This window comes from Liolophura sinensis, chromosome 4 (genome assembly GCF_032854445.1).
Source record: "Liolophura sinensis isolate JHLJ2023 chromosome 4, CUHK_Ljap_v2, whole genome shotgun sequence".
Lineage (NCBI taxonomy): Eukaryota > Metazoa > Mollusca > Polyplacophora > Chitonida > Chitonidae > Liolophura > Liolophura sinensis.
The window spans coordinates 8,593,429-8,619,333 of NC_088298.1; the positions used below are offsets into that span (position 1 = coordinate 8,593,429).

The window sequence follows — 25,905 nt, forward strand, 5'->3', positions numbered from 1 at the left end:
CTCTCCAGGGTTTCATGCCATATAAAGCGTTTCACTTCTACCATCTCTGTCAGGAGTTTCACGGTGTCAGGGTTTTCACACAGTGTCAGGGGTTTCACACTGTGTCAGGGGTTTATCATCTGTCCAGGGTTTCATACCATATAAAGCATTTCACGTCTACCATCTCTGTCAGGAGTTTCACGGTGTCGGGGTTTTCACACAGTGTCAGGGGTTTCACACTGTGTCAGGGGTTTATCATCTGTCCAGGGTTTCATACCATATAAAGCATTTCACGTCTACCATCTCTGTCGGGGTACATTTCACAACAAATGCAGCAATACAAAAAGTATTTGCTAACTTTTAATAATTAATAATATTTATTCAATTAATTTTTTACATTCTGACATCTCATACCAACATATTTTATAAACTTATAGTTTCACATTTTTCATTTCTCATAACTCTGGTGACACATCCATTTATCCATACATGTACAATGATATCAGCACTATAGCTCTAGGCCAGCCAGTAAGTACATGGAAGCAAATGTAGATGTGTTATTTTTCACATAAAATCATTTTTAAAACTAATAATAAATGCAATATATGCATTCAAATTTTTGAGATTCTTATTTAAAAGTAGCACCTATTACCTATCTCTCTCGGAATAAAATACAGCACTACGTGGTTTTCATAAGCTAAAGCACGATAACATACTGGGTACATTGTAAATTAATATAATATAGGCTTTACTGTAAGTTTTGGGGTCATCAAAATCCATCAGTCCAAATCCCATAAAAATTTTCCTTTCAATTATTATATTTTGGAATAGTCCAAGTACTTAACTTTCTCTAAATGTCAGTCTCGTCTGTGTATGTGTTACTGTTCATGAAGTCGGTAAGAAAGTTCCAAAAAATTTATAAAGCAGGTCTTGCACGATAACACTTTCACACAACAACTATAACGCAAAAATGAGACTGGCATTTACCGAAAGGTAATGATGTGAGCTATTTTTGATGAAGATGGAAAGTTTGATTTGATTCATAGTGAATACAGAATTTTTTACCCCAAAAAATTCTTTTCAAATAATTCCGCAGTTCTGATTTCATAACAAAGAAGTGGCGTCCATTAAAAACGTCAAATTATCCAGTTTCCCGCAAAACAACTGGAAGATTGGATCTTACCAACACCCCACCCCCACCCCCACCCAACATCCAATGAAAATACTTAAACAACTATTTTCACAATTTAAAACCTGTAAAATGAAAGAAACAAATAATCTGAATACAAATTAATGGTAGTTTTCATGATTATACGCACACTATATTTAAAATCTTACCCCATTATCCCCTCTTCCTCAACCTTAATGTTGCATGTCTTCCAAACACGACTCCTGAATTGCATCTCTTCATTTTTTAACGATTTGATTTGACTGACTTTGATGAGTTTCATGAGTAACCATGTGGTTGAATATGCTTGTCTTTCAATCAATTTCTAACATATGGCCGCCATTTCCAATGGGCTCTGCATGGTATCCACCCACCATCATGATGGCCACCGCCATATAAGTGAAATGTTCTTCAGTGCGTAATAATAAAAACACCAAAATACAATAAATTTAATCAATTTGTCAGAGACACATGGCATTGATACAATACTCGAAGAAAGTCTCGAAGAAAAAATCTCCACCATTTCTATGCCTGCACTGTTCGACCAATGTGATTGTATGACCATTAACCCTCACACTGCCATTTTGATGAACAGTTTTGCAAACAGCTTGTAGTCACCACTGTTCCGAACACAACTTGCAGGGGGAGAAACGTGCATCATGTATAAAAGTTGATCAGTTACCTCACAGAAGTCAGCCGTTTACTTTGGGCACTAAAGTTTCCTCCATCTCTATCCACCGTTGTAAGAACGGGCCGGATTCACCACCATTCACCTCAAATTAATTTTTTAAAAATTGAAATGTACATGTAGATAATCTACATAAATGCCTATGAAAACCTCAGATCTCCAAAGCATCCTCAACCAATGGAAAATTTTTCATGCCATTTCAGTCATTACATTACAAGTTTTACACCATCTCTGTCAGGGGTTTCACACCATCTTTCTATCGTCGGTTTCATACTATACTGTATGTCAGGGGTTCAACACCAGGCTATGACAGTCTTACACCATCTCTTTATCAGGATAACACACTGTATCACAGGATTCACTCTAAACCAGTTATTACACTACACACACATTCTTCTTGTACACAAATAAACCTTCTTCAAATATATTCATGTATTGTCATGTTAGATCAGAATAATACAGGACTTAATCACCACTCCCCAGGATCATGGAGCAATCTTAGTCTTGCTTAGACTCAAAATTTCAAATTACTTTAAAATTGTTATTTCTTATGTAACCAGATCAAAATATTGCTTGACGAAATTCTGGGTAAGTTATTGTACAACAAATTTCAGCTAAAACAACATAAAGGAAAGTACCAAATTTAATGATTAAAGTTTTGACATATGTCTAAGATAACCAAGACAACTGACTGCATGTAATCCAGGGAAAAAATGTAGCAAAACAAATAAAAGTATTTTCAAATACAGTTTTCAAATGTCTTTCAATTGCTTGACTGCCTCATTTTTACACTTTTAAGCTATTTTTACACTTCTTTTTGAACACAGACAGCATAAAATTAGCCTCCATGTCCTCTGAATTATACATGCCAAAGTTTAATGTACAATTTAGACATTTTTAAGTTCGACACTTAAGTATCACTGAGTTTCTCCAACTCTTCTCGTAGACTGTTGACGACTGAGCGCAGACGTCTTTCCTCTTCTTCATCGTCACATTCTCTCAGCCAATCGGAGCACAGCTTGAGAATGGCATTCTTCTGAATAGTAAAGTGCTTACGAATCAAGTCTTCAAAACCTGAAAATGAAAATAAAAATGTAAAGTTTATCTATTTATTCATACTTAACTGAGGTTTAACATTGCACTGAAGAAAGTATTTCACTTAATATATTGTACATAGGAAGGTCTACTAGCAAGCTGCGGATGGTCGTAGGTTTCCACCGGGCTGTGCCTGGATTTCTCACATCTTAATGGTGGTCGCCAGCATATAAGTGAAATATTCTTGAGTAAAACACCAATAAAATCAATAAATAAATAAATAACTTAATATATTTATTTGTTTTATTATATTTAATTGTTGTTTAATGCCATACTAAAGAAAATTTTTCAGTTTATAATATATAACATGATAGTCAATTTTATGGTGGAGGAAATGGGAGTGCTCGGGGTAAACCAACCACCTTTGGCAAGTTACTGACAAACTTTACCACATCTGACACACATGTACATGACTGGCAGTGGATAAGTGGTTTTAACAAACACAACATTTTGCAAATTACCTGCTTTAATTTTTTGACTGCATATGCCATTTCATGGATGGTATTTTAAAGCTTACTCCGTAAATGTTGTTGTAGTACAAATACATGATGAATCTTATTGTGGTTTGGGGAAAAAATACATGCACCTTGATGAATTTTGTTGTGGTTTGGGGAACAAATACATGCACCTTGATGAATTTTACAGTGGTTTGGGGAAGACATACATGCACCTTGATGAATCTTGTTGTAGTTTGGGGAACAAATGCATGTACCTTGATGAATCTTATTGTAGTTTGGGGAACAAATGCAAGCACCTTGATGAATCTTGTAGTTTGGGGGAACAAATACATGCACCTTGATGAATCTTATTGTGGTTTGGGGAACAAATACATGCACCTTGATGAATTTTACTGTGGTTTGGGGAACAAATATATGCACCTTGATGAATCTTGTTGTAGTTTGGGGAACAAATGCATGTACCTTGATGAATCTTATTGTAGTTTGGGGAACAAATGCAAGCACCTTGATGAATCTTGTAGTTTGGGGGAACAAATACATGCACCTTGATGAATCTTATTGTGGTTTGGGGAACAAATACATGCACCTTGAAGAATTTTACTGTGGTTTTGGGAACAAATACATGCACCTTGATGAATCTTGTTGTAGTTTGGGAAACAAATGCATGCACCTTGATGAATCTTGTAGTTTGGGGGAACAAATACATGCGCCTTGATGAATCTTATTGTGGTTTGGGGAAGAAATACATGCAACTTGATGAATATTGTGGTTTGGGGAACAAATACTTGCACCTTGATGAATCTTATTGTGGTTTGGGGAACAAATACATGCACCTTGATGAATTTTACTGTGGTTTGGGGAACAAATACATGCACCTTGATGAATCTTGTTGTAGTTTGCGGAACAAATGCATGTACCTTGATGAATCTTATTGTAGTTTGGGAAACAAATGCATGCACCTTGATGAATCTTGTAGTTTGGGGGAACAAATACATGCGCCTTGATGAATCTTATTGAGGTTTGGGGAAGAAATACATGCAACTTGATGAATCTTGTGGTTTGGGGAACAAATACTTGCACCTTGATGAATCTTATTGTCGTTTGGAGAACAAATGCATGCACCTTGATGAATCTTACTGTGGTTTGGGGAAGAAATACATGCACCTTGATGAATCTTACTAAGTCGGTGAAAAGAACAGGACTTCAGCCATCAAAGCCAAGCTAGTTATAAAACCGACCAACCCAGAACTCATCCTTTTTATGAACAGAGTATGCCTCTCTCTTTCAAACCTTAATTTTGCTCTCAAGTGGGAGCATAATTGATGACTCCTGTTTTGCACAGTATGGGATCAAATAGATCCTGGTGCAGGAGGGTGGGCAGCTAGGCATGCAAGCGGGTGTGGGGTGAACAGGGTGGGGTGAAGAGGGTGAGATGAATTCTGCACCGTGATCTCTACATTTCAATTATTTGATAATATTGCTGGAAATAGTGTCCCTGAAATCAAATACTGTCACTTTTTGAAATTTAACAGATTTTGTTTTGACCTAATTCTAAAGCCTTTTTTATCCTATTTGTTATGTTTGTTCTGGTTTGGTATGTGGCCATTCCTCCAGTCGAAATGTTCTTGCAACAACACAACTGAAACTGTCTATGTGGCATTAAGCCCTAATCAATCTTCATTCAGTTGTCAATGTCAATCAATCTTTCATTCAGTTGTCAATGTCAATCAATCTTTCATTCAGTTGTCAAATGTCAATCAATCTTTCATTCAGTTTTCAATGTCAATCAATCTTTCATTCAGTTGTCAATGTCAATCAATCTTTCATTCAGTCGTCAATGTCAATCAATCTTTCATTCAGTTGTCAAATGTCAATCAATCTTTCATTCAGTTGTCAATGTCAATCAATCTTTCATTCAGTTGTCAATGTCAATCAATCTTTCATTCAGTCGTCAATGTCAATCAATCTTTCATTCAGTTGTCAAATGTCAATCAATCTTTCATTCAGTTGTCAAATGTCAATCAATCTTTCATTCAGTTGTCAAAAATCTTTCATTCAGTTGTCAAATGTCAATCAATCTTTCATTCAGTTGTCAAATGTCAATCAATCTTTCATTCAGTTGTCAAATGTCAATCAATCTTTCATTCAGTCGTCAATTTTGAATGAACACAATCTCCTCAATTTCGACATCTGCACCAAATATACCATGTTGTTGTTGTAACTGACCTGCCGGTGGAGAACGAAGCTGACCCAGCATAGCATGGCGTACGGTCCACAGACGAATGTTGTTGTTGTAGGTCTTGCTTCTAGACTGAAAAGGCGATGAACAGAATTATATGTGTGTATGCATGTACATGGACATGACTGTATGGGAAACATAAGTTCTATTCAATTTAATACATGACTTAATGTATTACTACAGGTTGTTTAACCCGATAGTCTACCATGTCAAAAAAATACGTGTACATTTACATATAAGCAAGAATCTTAAGGATCCCAGAAAGTCATGTCCTGTTATTTACTGGTGTTTAACGCCGTACTCAAGAATATTTCACTTATACCATGGCGGCCAGCATTATGGTGGGAGGAAAATGGGCAGAGCCCAGGGGAAAACACACATCCATCTGCATGCTGCTGACAGACCTTCCCTTGTATGGCTAGAGAAGAAGCCAGCATGAGCTGGACTTGAACTCACAGTGACCGCAATGGTGAGGGGCTCCTAGGTCATTACGCATGCTAATCAACTGAGCCACCAAGCACCAAGGCCACCCCCCACCTCCCCCACCCCCCACCCACATCATGTTATAAAGGGACACCATGCCATAAAGAGAAGGTATCACCTCATAAATGAACATCATACCATTTAATGGCAAATTATAAACCAGATACTAAAAACAACAATCAGGTGGCTTCAACATTGACTGTTCATATTCCACCACAGGTCACTGGTTCAAATCCCAAAATAGCCTTTCATGAAGAATGAACAAAACACATACATACTTTACATAAAGGCAGCTATGGGATGAACCAGGCAAGAAATTTAAGCGAACCAACATGAACCAAGCAGAAATCCGGGATATGAGTCACCATGGTCATGAATTAATTTCTTGTCGTTATTAAGTACCCCATGAGGCAGACTTAAGTATAACCGTTACAGTGATTACAACAACAACATACCTGTCCTTCCTTGGTCTCCTTTAGGCCTTCGTACCCAGGCTCATTAAACATAGGGTGAGGAATTAGGATTAGTGACTGGATAGAAACCAACACCTAAAATCATGAGGAACAACAAGGGGGGTCAATTTGAGACATTGTTTTGTAATAACTTTACGAAATTTATACATAACAATTAGATCAGCCATTAGAGATAGTAACCAACTGAATGACTGAATTAATGAGAAACAAGGTGAGTCAATTTCTGAAATTGTTCTCCAGAACTTCCTTGCAGACATAGTGATTGGCATTGAATATAGCAACACACAGATATGACAGAGCACATGGTTTAAAAACGTTTACTGATAACCTGAGATGTTGGACAGCTCTCTCTCATTAATATGAATAATAGCTATCAAACACACAGACATGACAGGGCACAAGGTTTAAAAATGTTTACTGATAACCTCAGATGTTGGACAGCTCTCTCTCATTAATATTAAAAATAGTTATCAAACACACAGACATGACAGAGGTTCGCACTCAGTCACAACCTTACTTCCAGTGAACCACACCTCCTGGATAAGGTTTCAACTACCTGTAAGCTGAGGTTTCAATCAGACACACAGTTCACACTCAGTCACAACCTTACTTCCAGTGAACCACACCTCCTGGATAAGGTTTCAACAACCTGTAAGCTGAGGTTTCAATCAGACACAAGGTTCACACTCAGTCACAATCTTACTTCCAGTCAACCACACCTCCTGGATAAGGTTTCAACTACCTGTAAGCTCAGGTTTCAATCAAACACACAGTTCACACTCAGTCACAACCTTACTTCCAGTGAACCACACCTCCTGGATAAGGTTTCAACCACCTGTAAGCTGAGGCTTCAATCAGACACACAGTTCACACTCAGTCACAACCTTACTTCCAGTCAACCACACCTCCTGGAGAAGGATTCAACTACCTGTAAGCTCAGGTTTCAATCAGACACACAGTTCACACTCAGTCACAACCTTACTTCCAGTGAACCACACCTCCTGGATAAGGTTTCAACTACCTGTAAGCTGAGGTTTCAATCAGACACACAGTTCACACTCAGTCACAACCTTACTTTCAGTGAACCACACCTCCTGGATAAGGTTTCAATTACCTGTAAGCTGAGGTTTCAATCAGACACATGATTCACACTCAGTCACAACCTTACTTCCAGTGAACCACACCTCCTGGATAAGGTTTCAACTACCTGTAAGCTGAGGTTTCAACCACGCAGTTCACATACCTTCAAGTGAACCACACAATCACGGATGAAGTTTTAGGACACGGGTCGGCCATTCACTCACCTGATATAGTGATGATTTTGTGGCGCTCCATTTCTCACTGGCGTCTCCGGCATGCCATGTTCCCAGTAAGCTTAGACAAACCTTCCCGTCGGAGTAAAGATTGGGGTTGAACCTGATTGGTCAAAAATGAATAGGACTATCATTATCGAAAGGAAAAACAACTACTGGCTTAATTAATTAACATACTCTCGAAATAAATGCATAATTTGCACATAAAAGTTAAATGCCAAAAATAGTCAGTAGTCAGGGGCCAATTACTGGATATAAGACAAATTTCAATTTATGTCAATCACATATGACAAAATTCTCATGTGACATGATTCATGATTTTGCCTTACTCAAGAATACTTCACTTGTATGATGACGGCCAGCATTATAGTGGGTGCAAAAAAGGCAAAGCCCGCGGAAACCCACAACCATACGCAGGTTACTGAAAACCTTCCCACGAACGGCCAGATAGGAAGCCAGCATGTTCAACATATATACAATGATGTATGTGTCAATGAAAATCAACGCCAAAAGCTTAATTTTTGTGAACAAGATAATGATCTATGTTTAACAATTCCCCAAAACTCTGTATGCAACAAGTTTCCACCCATATGTTATGACACTAACTGCCATTCTCGTGACGTCCTAACATCTTAAACAGAAAGATGTGACTGCCAGGAAATCCAAGATGGATGACAGCATCATACTTGGTTACCATGGTTACAGACAAAAATCAATCCAAACTGTACCTTTGCCGACATCAAGCCACTGCGCAAGGAAGGAGACTATTAAACTTGCTTGATTGAAAACAGTTCAGCACGTCTTACTCATGTCACAAGAACAGATGTGACAGATGGATGGATGGCAAGGTGGAGAGCATCTCTTTGTCTCTTCACCACTTTTGTGGTGGGGAACAAGAAACAAGCTCTGATGGCCGTCATTCACGAAACACACAGCTAGTTAAAAGAGTGGAATGGAGCCCTATAGCTCTGAAGTTACATGTATAAAGGTACAATGCCTTGTCACTTTGCTCCCTCATTCTATTTTCATAACTCAAACAAGTGTAATATTTCCCCACCTGACTGTTCCATTGCCTGTTGTGATTATTTTGACAAGTGGAGGAATGTTGGGATAGCTGTTTGGGAAGTAGATGTCGAAAGTAAAACAGCCCAAACTGTAGGGTGTGTCCACAGGTCCTGTTATTATGGCACGCATCAAGTCAATCCTCTCTTCATCCTGAAAGACAAAATAATCAACTGAGTGACTGATTGGTTAAAATAATATGAATAAATGATTGACTGAATGATTGTCTGAAATAAAAAAACTGACTGACTGGCTGAAATAACTGACTGAGTGATTGGCTGAATAACAGACAGTGATTGGCTGAAATAACTGACTGACTAAAATAATTGGCTGAATGGCTGTAATAACTGACTGGCTGAAATAATTGGCTGAATGGCTGAAACAACTGACTGGCTGAAATAATTGGCTAAATGGTAAAATGACTGGCTAAAATAACTGGCTGAATGACTGACATATTTGGCTGAATGGCTTAAATAAATAATTGGCTGAATGGCTGAAACAACTGACTGGTTGAAATAATTGGCTAAATGGTGAAATAACTGACTGGCTGAAATAATTGGCTGAATGGCTGAAATAAATGACTGGCTGAAATAACTGGCTGAATGGCTGTAATAACTGACTGGCTGAAATAATTAACTGAATGGCTGAAACAGCTGACTGGTTGAAATGTTTGGTTGAATGGCCGAAATAACTGACTGGCTGAAATGATTGGCTGAATGGCTAAAATAACTGACTGGCTGAAATAATTGGCTGAATGGCTGTAATAACTGACTGGCAGAAATAATTAGCTGAATGGCTAAAATAGCTGACTGACTGAAATGATAGGCTGAATGGCTGAAATACTTGACTGGCAGAAATAATTGGTTGAATGGCTGTAATAACTGACTGGCTGAAATAATTAGCTGAATGGCTGAAACAACTGACTGGCTGAAATGATTGACCGAATGGCTGAAATAACTGACTGGCTGAAATAACTGGCTGGTTGGCTGAAATAACTGACTGACTGAAATAATTGGCTTAATGACTGTAATAACTGACTAAATCGCTGAATCAAATTTAAATCATGTTGATGAAACAAGGCAAATGCTTTCAAACAGCTGTTTGCAGAATTGCAAATTTTTTCACTCTTTTCACGGAAGATATGGACATAGCCCAAACAAACAGCCAACAAAATGGCCCACTTTGGACCATAAACCTAGATTTGTCATGCTGTGAATAACCTGAAAACAGACGACGCAGACATTTTGCTGTGTGAATTAATGTCTGCGTTTGTGTACGTACCTGTCGAACAAATATCGCCGCATCTGGGTGCACAGGTAAACTGTTACGAAGCTGCTTCATTTCCTTCATCAAAGCTTTGATTTTCGCAGACCTGCAAATCAGATGTAAATCAGCACCCCACATGACACTTTTCCTGATCCCATGCTGCTTTTGTTTATTCTTTTTAGTTTTTTTCATGTGCCTGGTAACTCCATACACTAATTCTAATATTCTTGTTTCACATCGAAACAAGTGCCTTGACAGATTATAGAAACAACCAATGTTTGATTGGTTAAAACTGGTAACGTGGCAGCACTATAAATTTTCTCAGCTACCCACCGCTCCAAACCAGACGTAAAATTGTAGTCAAAAATGTGAACGTTAAAACAGAACTTATTCTGATGACAGGATTAAGGATTACTTTAGTCCAAGTTAAAATAGCAAAGATTTCTTTTACCTTGGGTCCAGAGCTTGTGTGTTTCCATTGAAACAGTGACTTTCCTGGAAACAAAAAAAAAATAGAACATTTAACACATTTAAATTAAATTTAAATACATTTAACAGCCATATTTTCCATCCCAATTAGTGTAAAAATGACTCACACTGGAGTTTATACTGTACTAAGTTTCATCAAAGTGAAGTCATTCAATTTAATACGATAAATGTTATGAAACAAAAGTCCACAACCAGCCAAAATCTGCCATGATTAAGTGGAAAATGGACAAAATGGCCACAAACTCAACCTGGTCTGAAACTTAAATTGGTAAAGAAATTGTACCCAATTTCAATTCGATTCAAGTTAACGAATGTTACAACAAAACACAACTGTTTATTACCGACTGATGAACTAACGGACAGAGAAAGTGTAAACCTTAATGATAGTCCCCACTGCCACAATCACCACCACCCAAAATCACCCCCCACACCCATTCCCACCCTGCCCAATACCTCTATTCTGGTGGGGAAATACTGTCAGCCTTTTTGCATGTTTGCAGGGGGTTTATTCCAGCAAATTCTGGGGGCATTATTCTGTGTAGACTGATAAGATACATACATTTTGTGAAGTCCCAAAATCAACCGCTCGAACCAATGCTACAATAGCTCTGCCTCCAAAGTCAAATTAAAAATTTGCACACATTGCACTGAAAGTTGCGCTTTCATATGCAAAAAGGTTCAGAAATTTTTAGTCTACATTTTCATCACATGTCAATAAGCCACATACAAGTATTTTCTGTGAGGTTCTCAGGGGCCACAGTTTGACTGAGAATGGGCGATAACGCTTGTCTCACCTGGAGATCCACAGTATCAAATCGGAGATCGGACAAAGCTGCTTTGTACTCCTCACATAACACTGACTGGTCAATCTTCAACTGGTCCACAACATCTTGCCACTGTGTGCTAGAGTTATCTGCCCTTGCACCATAGTTATCTCCCCTTGAATTTTGATTCAGCGCATTCATCTGCAAATGAGATCAATTGAAATAAGAACAAAGCAGTGTTTTCCTTTTCTTTTTACTTTTATATACAAACCAATCTACTGAATTATATTTGGAACTGAATAAAATGTTTTAGGCATATACATATATATATATATATATATATATATATATTTTTTTTTTGATTGGTGTTTTACGCCGTACTCAAGATTATTTCACTTATACAACGGCGGCCAGCATTATGGTGGGTGGAAACCAGGCAGAACCCGGGAGAAACCCACGACCATCCGCAGGTAGCTGACAGACCTTCCCACATACGGCCGGAGAGAAAGCCAGCATGAGCTGGACTTGAACTCACAGCGACCGCATTGGTGAGAGACTCCTTTGTCATTACGCTGCGCTAGCGCTCTAACCACCTGAGCCACGGAGGCCCCTATATATATATATATATATATATATATATATATATATATATATAATTATGCATCTGATGTAGCCAAGCCATGATTGACTCCTTCCCTGTCCTAAAATATAGTAGGCCTACTGGGAATTCATAAACTTTAGTTCCTATTTAGTCATGGTACTGATTAAATACAGGATTACCCATAGCTGATAATGGGGAGTGAGCCTTGGTCTAGTGATTAAGAGTTTCAATCACAAGGACACAATAGGTGTTCAAACCTGTCTTTGGAGAGGCAATTTGTACATTCTCTTGCTCTCACCATTTATGGGGCCGTTGTGACAATTAGTGTTCAACGACACCTGTATGGCTGTTTATACAGTGTAATGTTCATAAAAGACTACTTGTCTTTCACTAATATTGCGTGCATGGGTGTACATGGCATGTGGGAGCTGAAAGTATATCAGTAACTTGCCACAGGTCATAAACCGATCGTCATGCATCATGTAACTAACAAATTCTTGAGTATGAGTTAAACAACTATCAAATAAATAAATAAATATAGCTTGTGTTATTAAAGGATTTCACCTATACCTAGGAAAAGTGGATGAAAATTTGAACATGAAAATTATTAGATTCTATATTGATAAGTGATAATAAAAGTGAAGCTGTGCTTATAAAAGGGAAAAAGTTTTTTAATCTTTTTATATACCTACATGTATCGTTATTTAAATGGTTGACAAATGGTTTAAAAACATGCAATCCTGAGTAGACATGATTACAGCAATCGCCATTAACATATTTTCCATTCTCATAAATTGTTCCTCTCTGGCCGTATGTAGGACTAAGGTCTGTCAGCAATCTGTAGCTGGTTGTGGGTTTCACCTGGGCTCTGCCTGGTTTCTTGCCACATAATGCTAATCGTCATATTATAAGTGAAATATTCTTGGGTATCGTGCAAAACACCCAATCAAATAAATAAATCAATAAATTATTGTAAATTGAGTATAATTACAGTTTCAATCAGTTTCTGGAAAGAATTCAGGGAGTCCTCTTCCACTAAATTCTTCCTTGCGATCACAGACAAAGTCTTCTCTAGGACTGGAGGAGAGAAATCCGCATCTGTTGCCATGGCAACCACAAATCCTTCTTTAGTTGATGAGTCTTGTTCCGCAATGCGTAAGATCACATTTACGATTTTCATGAGCAACGATTGAGGGTCAAAGTTGTACCTGGAGTGAAATCAAGGTAGTATCAAAAACCTAAAAACCACTGAACACTGTTCAGAGAAATGTTACACTGATTCATTTTTCAACAGCGGAAAAATTCTTTGATTCCTCGGATTATACAGAGGACCCTGTCAACCACGTAAGGACTAGTGATGTCACAATAGGCCACATAACACACATATGCGTAGGCTGCTAGATTTCACTGTTCAACATTAATGTAAATACATGTATGCATAGAATTAAGAATGCAATTGCCGAAGGGTCTTGGAAACAAACTATTTCAAGCAAAACATCTGGTTGTGATGTCATGGATACCTTGAGATCACCAAAGAATCTCATGTTTCAGAGACATTTTACTTGTTCGGGGAAGAAATGGGAGAATCAAGGACGAAGTACACAAACGTTCCAAATCACAGTGCAACGAATGGTTTTCTTTTGTGACGATGCAGTGCGTGTGAGCTTCATATATGTTCTATGAGCACATATACACTGATAATTGTGACATAATGAAGGAACAAATGAGTTCAAAGTTCTGAACCGTCTTGTTACAGGAGGGAAGGAATTTTAGGGGTTCCTCATTGTGATGTAATAAAGGAAAGAACAAATGAGTTCAAAGCTTTGGACCATCTCATTACAAGAGGGAAGGAACTTAATGAGTTCACCATTGTGATGTAATAAAGGAAAGAACGAATGTGTTTATACATTGTAGCTTGGACCATCTTGTTACAGGAGTGAAAGAATTTTACGAGCTCCCCATTGTGATGCAATAAAGGCAAGAACAAATGAGTTCAAAGCTTTGAACCATCTTGTTACAAGAAGGAAGGAACTTTACGAGTTCCCCATTTCAAAGTAATAAGGGAAAGAACAAATGTGTTTATACATTGTAGATTTGGGCCATCTTGTTACAGGTGGGAGGGAGTTTTATGAGTTCAACATTCTTTGCCTTTCAATGTTACAATTAACCATAGAAATATACAAGGCAAAGTACAAACGTTATCAGTGATCATGAACTCCATTCATCCACTATCATTTTAACTATATCAGCGGGATGTTCCACTTAAATGTTATGCAAACCCACCACACATCCACCCACCCACACACCCACCCACCCATCCAGCCACCACCTCCACACTGCCTCCTCCCTGCTGCTTAATTTTTGGAAATATCCACCAGAAAAAAAATTGGGGAACATCAACATTGTGTTACAAAAGTGCATTCTTAATTTGACAGTAATGGTTTAAAAACAGTGTAACAGTCAAAAGCATACAAAATTAGCCGCTGTTCAAAATCTGTAAAAGTGGTAAAACTGATTAAAAAATCAACGATGCTGTGCTACAAAAATTAAAGTCATCACAATCATATGGACTAAAATGCACATACAACATCTGAATGAACTATGACAATACAATTTTGAGAAATCTTACGCGGATCAGATTGTGTATCTATGAAAACACGTACACCCACTGATGGATGGGTGCATTTCAAGACGCCCTATTCATTCGCAATGAGGGCAAAAATAAATGACTACATCTACTGCTGACACTAGAATTGAGGTCAATAAAATCTTCTTACTTTGCCATGTCCTTCACTTTGAATTCCTTTGACTTGGTGCCACACAAAGATTGCAGAAATCCAGAAATCTGCATAAAATAATTAAAAGAAAAACATAACAGACATACATCAGCTACCAATATGTGTAAATTTAAATAACTTGAAGAGTGTTTTCAAGATATTGATCTAGCTACTTTTGATTTAAAGAATATATATTCATTACAGACATGAGGTGTGTGAGTGAGTGAGTGAGTCCTTGAGGTTTAACCTCGTACTTAACAACTTTTTAGTCAAATGACCACGAAGGAGTGTATGTAATGTGCCTCCCTGTTGCAAAACGTATTTCCACTGCTCCTTTATCTAGAGCTGCTTTATTGAGGCGACTGACAGAAGGCAAGTACGTGCACACTTCCCCGCCTGAGCCATTCTACTGATACAGGTCAACCAATCGATTGTACTATCCCTCCATGCTGAACGCCAAGTGAGGAAGTTACAACTTCCTCTTTTAAGGCCTCACGTGTGACCCGATCCAGGACTGACTCTCTATCTTCCACCCTGTGAAGTAGACAAGCTACCAACTGTGCTATCGGGGCCAAAAGGTATATATGGGGTCTACACCTTGTGCACATTAGTGTGAGGGGTAGATGAGGTGTACACCCCACCTATATTATCTGAGGTGTACTGTGCCTCAAGTATACTCCAGCCATGTGCCTATAGCTCATATGTACCTCAGGAACTTTGAAAAAAATCAACACTTAGAAGATGTTCCTAAGGTACACCTTAGAAATTCTGGAAGTTACAAAAAGTAAATAATGTTCCTCAGGAAGGCCTACACCTTGTAAAGTTTGCCTCTCATTATTCCAAGATGGCTGCCCTGAACCGGCATACCTTTCACTTTACATCACTGCTACCGCTTGTAAATTTTGTACAGAAATATTGAACAACACCTACGTCACTGGGCTCATGGTGATGAGCCCAGTCATGTTATGTCAGAAAACCATAAACAATCCATCTCCACTCTTTGTTTCTAATAATACTTTATACACATCATATTTTTTACCTAACATGTAGAGGGTACACCTCCACTGAGGTGTACTCTAGGTGTTCTTGAAATACTAATCTGCATAATTGGCAATATCTCAGATACACCTCAGACACACCTCAGTTCAGATATGCTACATCTCAATGGTACACCTCTGATGCACCTCAAGTATCCTTCTAGTACACCTTATTAGGGTAAGAGATATTTCAATATTTTGAAATATATTTACTGGGGCAACAAATTTAAATTTAAGGAGAAAAATTTCAGGTAGATCTTCATAACTTCATTTTCTATCAACGAAGTCACACTGTTTTCTTGCATTTCTTATTTCATTTCTTGTCATTGTTTACGTATGTTTTTGGTGTACGAATTAAGGAGCAATATGTTATAGATTGCATTTGATCGTGAGAAATCAGATCAAGATCAGTGAAATTCAACTGGCTAGATTTATTTATTTATTTTGGATGGTCTTCTACGTCGTACTCAAGAATACATTTCACGTCACTTGTGTGTCACTTACCGCGCTGGCTGATCTGGTGGCCAGAGGAATTCTGGTAAAACAAGCAGACACTTTTTCCGCTTTTGTCAGCAAATCAACAAAATCCAAGGTCTGATTAGCCTGGAAAATACAAATTTGTCCTTAAACATGCAGCCAAACAAACCTAATTAATTAAGATGAAAGTCAATGTTATTTAACACACAAGGTTATAATGTTCTTTAACATACAAAGTAAATGTTCTTAATTAACATTTAAATTAGGCCAATGTTCATTTACATGACTGACACACAAGTCAATGTTATTTAACACAAAATGTCAATGTTCTTTAACACAAAAAATCAATGTTCTTTAACACAAAAAGTCAATATTCATTAACGTGTACTAACAATGCTAACACACGGCTGATGACAGGTAAAATCTGACAACACAGCCACTTTCCAAACCCTCTATGAATGGAGACAAAATCGGCAGAAACAGGGTGATGCTGGCTTGCTGTCATATCACAACATGATGTCAAAACACTTCTACAGAACTTTAGACTAACTCCCCAAGTTGGCTAGCAATGTGTCTAAGACCTTTCATTACGTCGCCACGGTATGGCTGAAATATTGCCGATGTGGCGTTAAGCCATAATCATTCATTCATTACACCTAGTGGACACATTAAAAGTTGTTTGTTTACATTAATAGCATAGTTCTGACAGGGCATGCTGGCTTCCTCTCTGGCCATACGTGGGAAGGTCTGTCAGCAACCAGCGGATGGTCGTTGGTTTCCCCCAGACTCTGCCCAGTTTCCACCCACCATAATACTGACCGCCGTCGTATAAGTGAAATATTCTTGAATACGGCGTAAAACACCAATCAAATCAATCAATAAAATCAGTTCTGATAGGAAAACTTTTACGTAACTGTCATATCAAGGTAGTGAGCTGAGCTAGAATTAAAGTCCTAGCGATATGTGCAGTGTCTGGTTTGATTTAATGAAGATTTTGTGTTCATAAGATAAAAATCTCACAGACCATCAGCATGAAGTTCTTGGCTGCAATTTCCTCGGCCTTCAGGATTTTTTCCTTTTCCACTCTCTCTACAAAGGATAATCTGCTCCACTCTTCCTCTAAAGTAAAGGTAAAAGATCAAAAGCCATAACTAATTGACTAAATTACAGCATGGCTGCATGATTCATAGCATCTTCTACAATAACTTATTTGTTTGATTAGTGTTTCATGAAACACTGATTTCTATTGCTCAGGGCCTGATCCAGGGTATTTTTGTGCATGTATCTGTGAGAACAGTTTGGTGGTCTGACTTTCCCAAACTGACTGACTTTTGGGAGGGGGGGGAGGCAATAAACCTGTCCTGCTTTCCCGGTAAATTACATTACTGATGTCATTTCAAAAAAACTTCTGATCATTGGTGGAAAATATTCAGGAAATAGTAGGGTCATTAAGAAAACAGTACACAAGCCTCAAGAAAATGAAATTTTCTCTCTCACTTTTTGTTTTTCATATGCCTTGGAAGCACTTTTCAAGAACCCTCACATTTCTTGTAACCAACCATCATCTTCATTTTGGAAGCGTTTTTCAAGAATACTAACATTCCTTGTAACCAACCATCATCTTCATTTTGGAAGCGCTTTTCAAGAATACTAACATTCCTTGTAACCAACCATCATCTTCATTTTGGAAGCGCTTTTCAAGAATACTAACATTCCTTGTAACCAACCATCATCTTCATTTTGGAAGCGTTTTTCAAGAATACTAACATTCCTTGTAACCAGCCATCATCTTCATTTTGGAAGCGTTTTTCAAGAATACTAACATTCCTTGTAACCAGCCATCATCTTCATTTTGGAAGCGCTTTTCAAGAATACTAACATTCCTTGTAACCAACCATCATCTTCATTTTGGAAGCGCTTTTCAAGAATACTAACATTCCTTGTAACCAACCATCATCTTCATTTTGGAAGCGCTTTTCAAGAATACTAACATTCCTTGTAACCAACCATCATCTTCATTTTGGAAGCGCTTTTCAAGAATACTAACATTCCTTGTAACCAACCATCATCTTCATTTTGGAAGCGTTTTTCAAGAATACTAACATTCCTTGTAACCAACCATCATCTTCATTTTGGAAGCGTTTTTCAAGAATACTAACATTCCTTGTAACCAACCATCATCTTTATTTTCGAAGGACTTTTCAAGAACACTAACATTTTTCCCATGACTAAGTTGCCCATTTTGACATTTATTTGCCTCAGAACCAGGCAAATGATTTGGTCAATAAAACTGGAAGAACGATCAGGACTGTGACAACAAAACCATGAGAATTATTTGGTCAACAATGCCGGAAGAATAATTTGGACCACAGAACCAGAATGCTTTGGTCTACAGAATCGGAAGTCCAGTATGATTTGGTCAACAGAACCAGACAAATGGTTTGGTCTACAGAACCAAAATGGTTTGGTTTACAGAATCAAAAGAATGATTTGGTCTACAGAATTTGAAGTCTGGAAAGATTTGGTCAACAGAACCAGGAAAAATGATTTGGATAAATGAACCAGAAGAATGATTAGGTCAACAGAACCAGAAGAATAATTTGGTCAACAGAACCAGAAGAATAATTTGGTCAACAGAACCAGAAGAATAATTTGGTCAACAGAACCAGAAACAGCAAGTTCTCCATTGTATAGTGTATTATTCTTTAGTGAAGTTTATTTGGAACACACACTATGAATAGCTCAATTGCTCACTCATTCAATCTTCAACAACTGATGACCAATCACATTTAATTTAAATTTTTGTTTTCACACCCACATGAAAAATAATACATATCTGTGACAAGTTTCCATACCGTTGTCTCTGGTGACCTCCAGCTTCCTCACATTAGCCACCCGGGCAAGGCTGTCGTGAAGCATGTAGAGCAGTGTGTCCAGTATAGACCCCAGGAAATCCTGTAATGTCGACAGCAAAAAGTTTAAATGAAACCATTTTTCAGTCATATGATAAAAAGCAGTCGTCAGGTATATATATATATATATATATATATATATATATATATATATATATATATATATATATATATACTGTGTCTTCTTGCATCAGGACAAGTTCATGCTGCCAAATCTCTGCTGCCTCTGAAATATCATGGAAATGCCACTCAATGTGTCTCTAGGTAAATAAACCACATATACGAGCAATGAATCGAAACCAAACGGCCATGTCCCTCACACAAAACTCTTTAGTTTTGAGTCACAGAAACAATGTTTTCATACCACTACACCCACCATAATAGATATGCATTTTGCCACGCATGAAGAATGCAAATTTTGTCACTCACAAAACTGTGTTCAGTTAATTATTATTTGTTTTACCTGGAAAAGTTTGGAATCACTCAGGTTCAAAATGGATGTTCTTGAGTCTATTCTTTCCCATAATTCTTTAACCAGATAGCTGATTTCTGCCCTGAAATGGAAAAAAAAAAGCATCGTAGTAATTTAAATACAGGCCTATATGGGCTAAGAACCAACGCTTTACAGTTTGGTACAGTTGCTGATCTAAGAATTTCTTTAACAACTCTTCACCTCTGACAGTAATAAAGACTATTCTTTCTTTGTCTGTAGTGGAGGAATTGGTACATTTATAATTGGCAGTGGCTAATGACTTCTCAGAGTATCTTTTACTTTATTTCTTTGGACCATTTCATGGACAGAAGAAAACAGAGCAGCTACAGGTATGTCATAGTTCAAAACAGCAAAAAAAAAAACGGGCATAATATGTCGAAAATGAATGGTTCAAAAAGCCCGAAGTTCAAAGTAACTTGATCGAAAACATCCCGACAAAGTTGCATTTCTATACTATGAACTGTTTTGAAACAAAAGACTTCCTGAAAACTGATCTGTGAGGAACTGACAGAATAGGTCTGTCACCAGGTAAACCTGTAATTCTACACTGGTAAGTGACCAAGAAACTTACCTGGCAGAATATTTGTCAAATTCATCTCGATCAACATCCAGCCCCTCAACGACATCGACGCTGACATATGTTCGGATAAGGGCGGGACCTAGCTCCTCCTGGACTGACGGACAGGTGTGGACCATAAGGGCAAGGTCAGACAGAATGGGCCTCCCCAGCACTCCCGGACTTAAAATAAAAAATATATATTTATTTTAATATATATATGTTTATATATATATGAATAACACACACTTTTCGTTTCAAATCTTACATATATGATATAATTTATGTTATTTCAGTTAAACCAACCATACTCAAGCATTTTTCCTCTCCGGCCGGAAGTGGGAAGGTCTGCCAGAAACCTGCAGGTGAATGGTTGTGGGTTTCCCCGGGCTCTGCCTGGTTTCCTCCCAACTTAATGCTGGCCGCCGTCATATAAGTGAAATATTCTTGAGTACGGCGTAAAACACCAATCAAATAAATAAATAAATCAAGCATTTTTCACTTTACATACAATAGTAGTCTGCTTTATGGGTTGACACTTTAGCACGCCGGATAAACCACCGACCTTTGGCAAGTTACTGACAACTGTCCCACCCCTGCACACCATATCAGTTAAGATTCAACTTTTTTTAGCAACAAAATGAGAGAGTCACAGATTTCACCTCAGAAACAGGCTATCCAGATCTTGTGAGACTGTTGTCATCTTCATCAACCAATCAACATGTAGCTTATACGCATATATAATTAGGACAAATTTTCCAGCTGACCTCATTTGTTGTCTTTTTGATGTGTTGACAAACGCCAGCAGAGCAGAGACGACTTTGCTGGCAGACACGGGGCCAGGCATCAGTTCTGGCTCCGACAACAGTGCGACACAACAATCCACAAACGGAGACAGCTGCAAAGAAACGATGAAAGCTAGCACTGCAGTGAGCAGTTCTATTTGGAGCGCTGTTCTGTTGTTGTTGTACTTATTGTGCATGCAGTTCTTGTTCTTAATAGAGAATAGCATTTCTTAAATCTGTATACATTTTTTTTTCTTGAATTGGGCCATTTTATTTAGTGTTATACTGGCGAACTGACACTAAAAAAATTCCAAACTGGAATAAAAGCATAAGTGAAAAATCCACCTTTTGTCCGACTTTTCTTGTTCAGAAAACCTTGAACAAGAAAACATGTCTTTATGAGAAATATTTGTTGGCACGATCCAAATATCCCACAATTTCGATGAAATCAGCTACATTCTTATATCCTCCTTTCTCCAGCCGTACGTGGAAAGGTCTCGCAGCAACCTGCAGATGGTTGTGGGTTTCCCCCGGGCTCTGCCCGTTTTCCTCCCACCATAATGCTGGCCACCTTGGTATAAGTGAAATATTCTTGAGTACAGCGTAAAACACCAATCAAATAAATAAATATATTCTCCTTCAACACTGAACAAAGATTTGTTCTGCCCGTAAAACAAAAAAAATGAATAATATGTAGTGTGGCCTTAAGGTTAATTGATTCTCCGGCACGTGCAATACGTAGAATAAAAAAGTTAGATGAAACTGGATTAGGGACAGAAAATTCATGAAACATATACATGTTATCATGATGTAAATGATTCTTCTCAAATTTGGCACAGATATTTCTAGTGTTGAAAACAGAATATTACATTTCTTTACCAGGCTTATGGAAAAGTAAAGATATGAGTATTTTGTTTATTTTGAGAAAAAGGCAAAAAGAGGCTCAATATTCCTACTACAGTTACATATATATTTGGTTAAAATGAGCAGACCAGGTGTTTCAAAATTTAGAAGAAATAGGGTAATTTGACAGAAAGCTGATAAGGAGCCCGCCCCTTTAACACATGTCCTTAGACTCACCGAAATGCCACTCAATGTGTCTTTATGTACATAGAGCACATGCTGAGCAACGAATCGAAACCAAATGGCCATGTCCCTCACACAAAACTCCGGAATGTTCGACAGGTTTTTCTTTTGGATCCTCCGAGTGTTGACTCCCTTTAAAAATAAGCGAATGGTCATTAAATACTGTAAAATGCACAGGTATTCAGTGGCAAAAGAAAGCTAATGTCCCACAAATGAAAAGACACTTACAGAGTTGAGAATGACCTGATTTATCATACAATTTGAGTATGACCTGGCCTATCAGACAATTTGAGAATGACCTGACCTTTCATACAATTTGAGAATGATCTGACCTTTCCAACAATTTGAGAATGATCTGATCTTTCCAACAATTTGAGAATGATCTGATCTTTCCAACAATTTGAGAATGATCTGGCCTTTCATACAATTAGAGTATGATCTGACCTTTCATAAGATTTGAGATTGACCTGACCTTTTATACAATTTGAGTATGTTCTGATCTTTCTTATGATTTTGAGTATGACTGAGTATGACCTGACCTTTCATATAATTTGAGTATGACCTGACCTTTCATATAATTTGAGTTTGATGACCTTTCATAAGATTTGAGATTGACCTGACCTTTTATACAATTTGAGTATGTTCTGATCTTTCTTGTGATTTTGAGTATGACTGAGTATGACATGACCTATCATACAATTTGAGCATGACCTGACTTTGCATAAAATTTGAGTACTATCAGTCTTTTCCTAGAATTCAAGTACATCCTGAACTTTCATCAGATTTGATTCATGTTGTAATTATTTATTTAGTTGATTTTGTGCCATACTCAAGAATATTTCACTTATATGACAGCAAACGCACTTGTCAAAGGCCCCATGCTCACCACCTGGCCACATCACCTGTCAGTTTGACAATCAGTTTAACAAGCTCACTACTTGGTCACATCACCTGTCAGTTTGACAATCAGTTTAACAAGCTCACTACTTGGCCACATGACCTGTCAGTTTGACAATCAGTTTAACAAGCTCACTATTTCGCCACATCACCTGTCAGTTTGACAATCAGTTTAACAAGCTCACTACTTGGTCACATCACCTGTCAGTTTGACAATCAGTTTAACAAGCTCACTACTTGGCCACATCACCTGTCAGTTTGACAAACAGTTTAACAAGCTCACTACTTGGCCACATCACCTGTCAGTTTGACAATCAGTTTAACAAGCTCACTATTTTGCCACATCACCTGTCAGTTTGACAATTAGATTAAGCAATAGTTTTAAATTACATGACCCATGATAAAAAAAAATGTCACACCGTCAAAAAATGCTTGTATAAGTGTGACTACAATTCTGATTGAACGATGTCAATCAGTATTAACTTTAAGGTAAGTGGGTGTGGTCTCACCTTTCCTGAGTTGTCAATCAGTTGGAGCAGTAGTTTTGACTGACATATGTAAAACTGTGACACCTTCCTGACCAGTTCTGGGTCCATCAGACTAGCATCCCACATGAGGGTCAGCAGCTGTAACAGAAAGTTGCTAATTCTTACGTGAAAAGTTTGGGAAATTAGGGCACATGTACCATGTTTAATTATAAAATATAAAAATAAGGCCAAAATAAGATGACAAAATACAATAAACTTATTTAATATTTTGTTTTTCATTTTTTCTTCCAAGAGAACATAGGATATTAGAAAATATTTTTGTATGGTGGATATTTGGGACCAACTATTGGTATATATTGTCTTTGCATAATAATAATGCCATGCATGTCTAATAAATTTATGTGAATGTAAATCTGTTGTTTACACTGTTTCAAAAACGTTTATGTAATCCGTATTGTGATAATATTTATGAATATGTTATAAATATAAATATGATCAAAATCCAGGTTGAACACATTTTTAGCTGAAAAGATCAAATGCAATCACAAATACATTTCTTAAACATGTGATACATCTTTATTTATAACAATCTTATGAAAAAACAATATGTACCCAGTACTCACACAACAAAAATTATTTTCAAGTGTTTTTTCTCTTTAAAGGAAAATAGAAAACAATATTGAAAACCACAGTTACAGCTAACTCTTTGCATTGCTTCATCTGAACTTTGTATCAGTTTTATGTTTTCTTTATCTTTAGTAGACATTCTGGCATGGTTCACTTAACACTATGTTAACTATGTTAACATATGTTAACATATGTTATGTTAACATAGTTAACATATGTTAACACTATGTTAACTATGTTAACATAACAAGGAGTATGTTTACAGGGATATAATCAAGATCAGAAGTTTCATTTAAACTTACAACACGAGCATTCTTCACGATTTCTTCTTGAGGTGTTCCTTGAACTTGCTCCAGAGACTGACTGAACTGTCTGTAATGTACATACAATCATGTACTTGGTTACTTCCGCATTTAGTTTACACCATACAGATTGACTTTTTCATTGACTGATTGACTGAAAAAGAGTACCACATATACAATAGCCTTTATGGGTGTTTTATGGGTGCTGGAAACCAAAGTAAACCACTAACCCTTGGCAACTTAATGGAAAACTTTCCCACATGATAAGTGTAATGACCCAGGAGCCTCTCACCAATGCAGTCGCTGTGAGTTCAAGTCCAGCCCATTCTGGCTTCCTCTCTGGCCGTACATTGGAAGGTATTTCAGCAACCTGTGGATAGTCATAGGTTTCCCCTGGGCTCTGCCTGTTTTCCACCCACCATAATGCTGGCCGCCATCGTATAAGTGAAATATTCTTGAATATGGCGTAAAACACCAATCAAATAAATCCCACATACTATGTACAGATATGCACAACAAATTGTTGGGCGACAAGCAGTCTTCAACGAATGTCAAACAGCGCAAACTGCCACACAAATGTCATTGATAGTTTATTGCTACCAAAAAACCTGCGGAACTGAAGGATAAGAAAGCAGAAACATGATGCACAAATTAGATGACAGAGCGTGAAAAGTTATTCACACAAATGGCCTTTATATTTTTTCAGGAGAAAAGGGTGTTTGAAAGCATTTCATATGGTGTATATTGTCTTGGTATTATAAATTCAGGTTGAACTCATTTGTTGCCTGAAAACATGCGTTTACATCCTCATTTTAAAAGAACATTATTATGCAAGACAATATATACCACATGGTGGTCCCAAGTACCCACCATACAAAATCATTTTCAAATACAAAGAAAAATACACACATGTATACAGATGTATATAACTAACTTTTTCAACTCTTTCATCTGAACTGTAATTTTTATGTTCTCTTTACATTGAACAGTCCAAGGAAATCTTCAAATACCTGTCAGTTTACTGTAGTGCGATATACTGGTGATAACTCCAAATACCTGTGTAGTTTGTTGAAGTGCAATATAGTGGTGATAACTCCAAATACCTGTTTAGTTTTTGAAGAGTGATACAGTGGTGATAACTCCAAATACCTCTGCAGTTTGTTGTAGTGTGATATACTGGTGATAACTCCAAATACCTGTGTAGTTTGGTGTAGTGGGATATACTGATGATAATCCAAAATATGTGTCAATTTGTTGTAGTGCAATATACTGGTGACAACTCCAAATACCTGTGTAGTTTGTTGTAGTGCACTATACTGGTGATAACTCCAAATACCTGTGTAGTTTGTTGTAGTGTGATATAATGGTGATAACTCCAAATACCTGTGTA

At 37.5% G+C, this 25,905-nt stretch overlaps 1 protein-coding gene across 1 annotated transcript in view; it reads right to left on the reverse strand.

The window, feature by feature from the left end:
- Positions 1-1,136: 1,136 nt before the first annotated feature.
- The window catches only part of LOC135464377 (uncharacterized), a 54,958-nt gene continuing 30,189 nt past the window's right edge, over positions 1,137-25,905 (reverse strand). The window contains exons 17-35 of the mRNA XM_064741802.1: positions 24,516-24,585; positions 23,608-23,724; positions 22,196-22,333; positions 21,098-21,228; positions 20,346-20,513; positions 19,745-19,835; positions 19,225-19,324; positions 17,394-17,488; positions 16,397-16,495; positions 14,856-14,923; positions 13,070-13,286; positions 11,508-11,678; positions 10,676-10,719; positions 10,240-10,330; positions 8,954-9,111; positions 7,888-7,999; positions 6,566-6,658; positions 5,615-5,699; positions 1,137-2,909 (exon numbers count right to left, since the gene is read on the reverse strand). Coding sequence (XP_064597872.1) covers positions 2,746-2,909; positions 5,615-5,699; positions 6,566-6,658; positions 7,888-7,999; positions 8,954-9,111; positions 10,240-10,330; positions 10,676-10,719; positions 11,508-11,678; positions 13,070-13,286; positions 14,856-14,923; positions 16,397-16,495; positions 17,394-17,488; positions 19,225-19,324; positions 19,745-19,835; positions 20,346-20,513; positions 21,098-21,228; positions 22,196-22,333; positions 23,608-23,724; positions 24,516-24,585 — 2,212 coding nt within the window. The 3' untranslated portion in view covers positions 1,137-2,745. The remainder of the gene's footprint in view (positions 2,910-5,614; positions 5,700-6,565; positions 6,659-7,887; positions 8,000-8,953; positions 9,112-10,239; positions 10,331-10,675; positions 10,720-11,507; positions 11,679-13,069; positions 13,287-14,855; positions 14,924-16,396; positions 16,496-17,393; positions 17,489-19,224; positions 19,325-19,744; positions 19,836-20,345; positions 20,514-21,097; positions 21,229-22,195; positions 22,334-23,607; positions 23,725-24,515; positions 24,586-25,905) is intronic.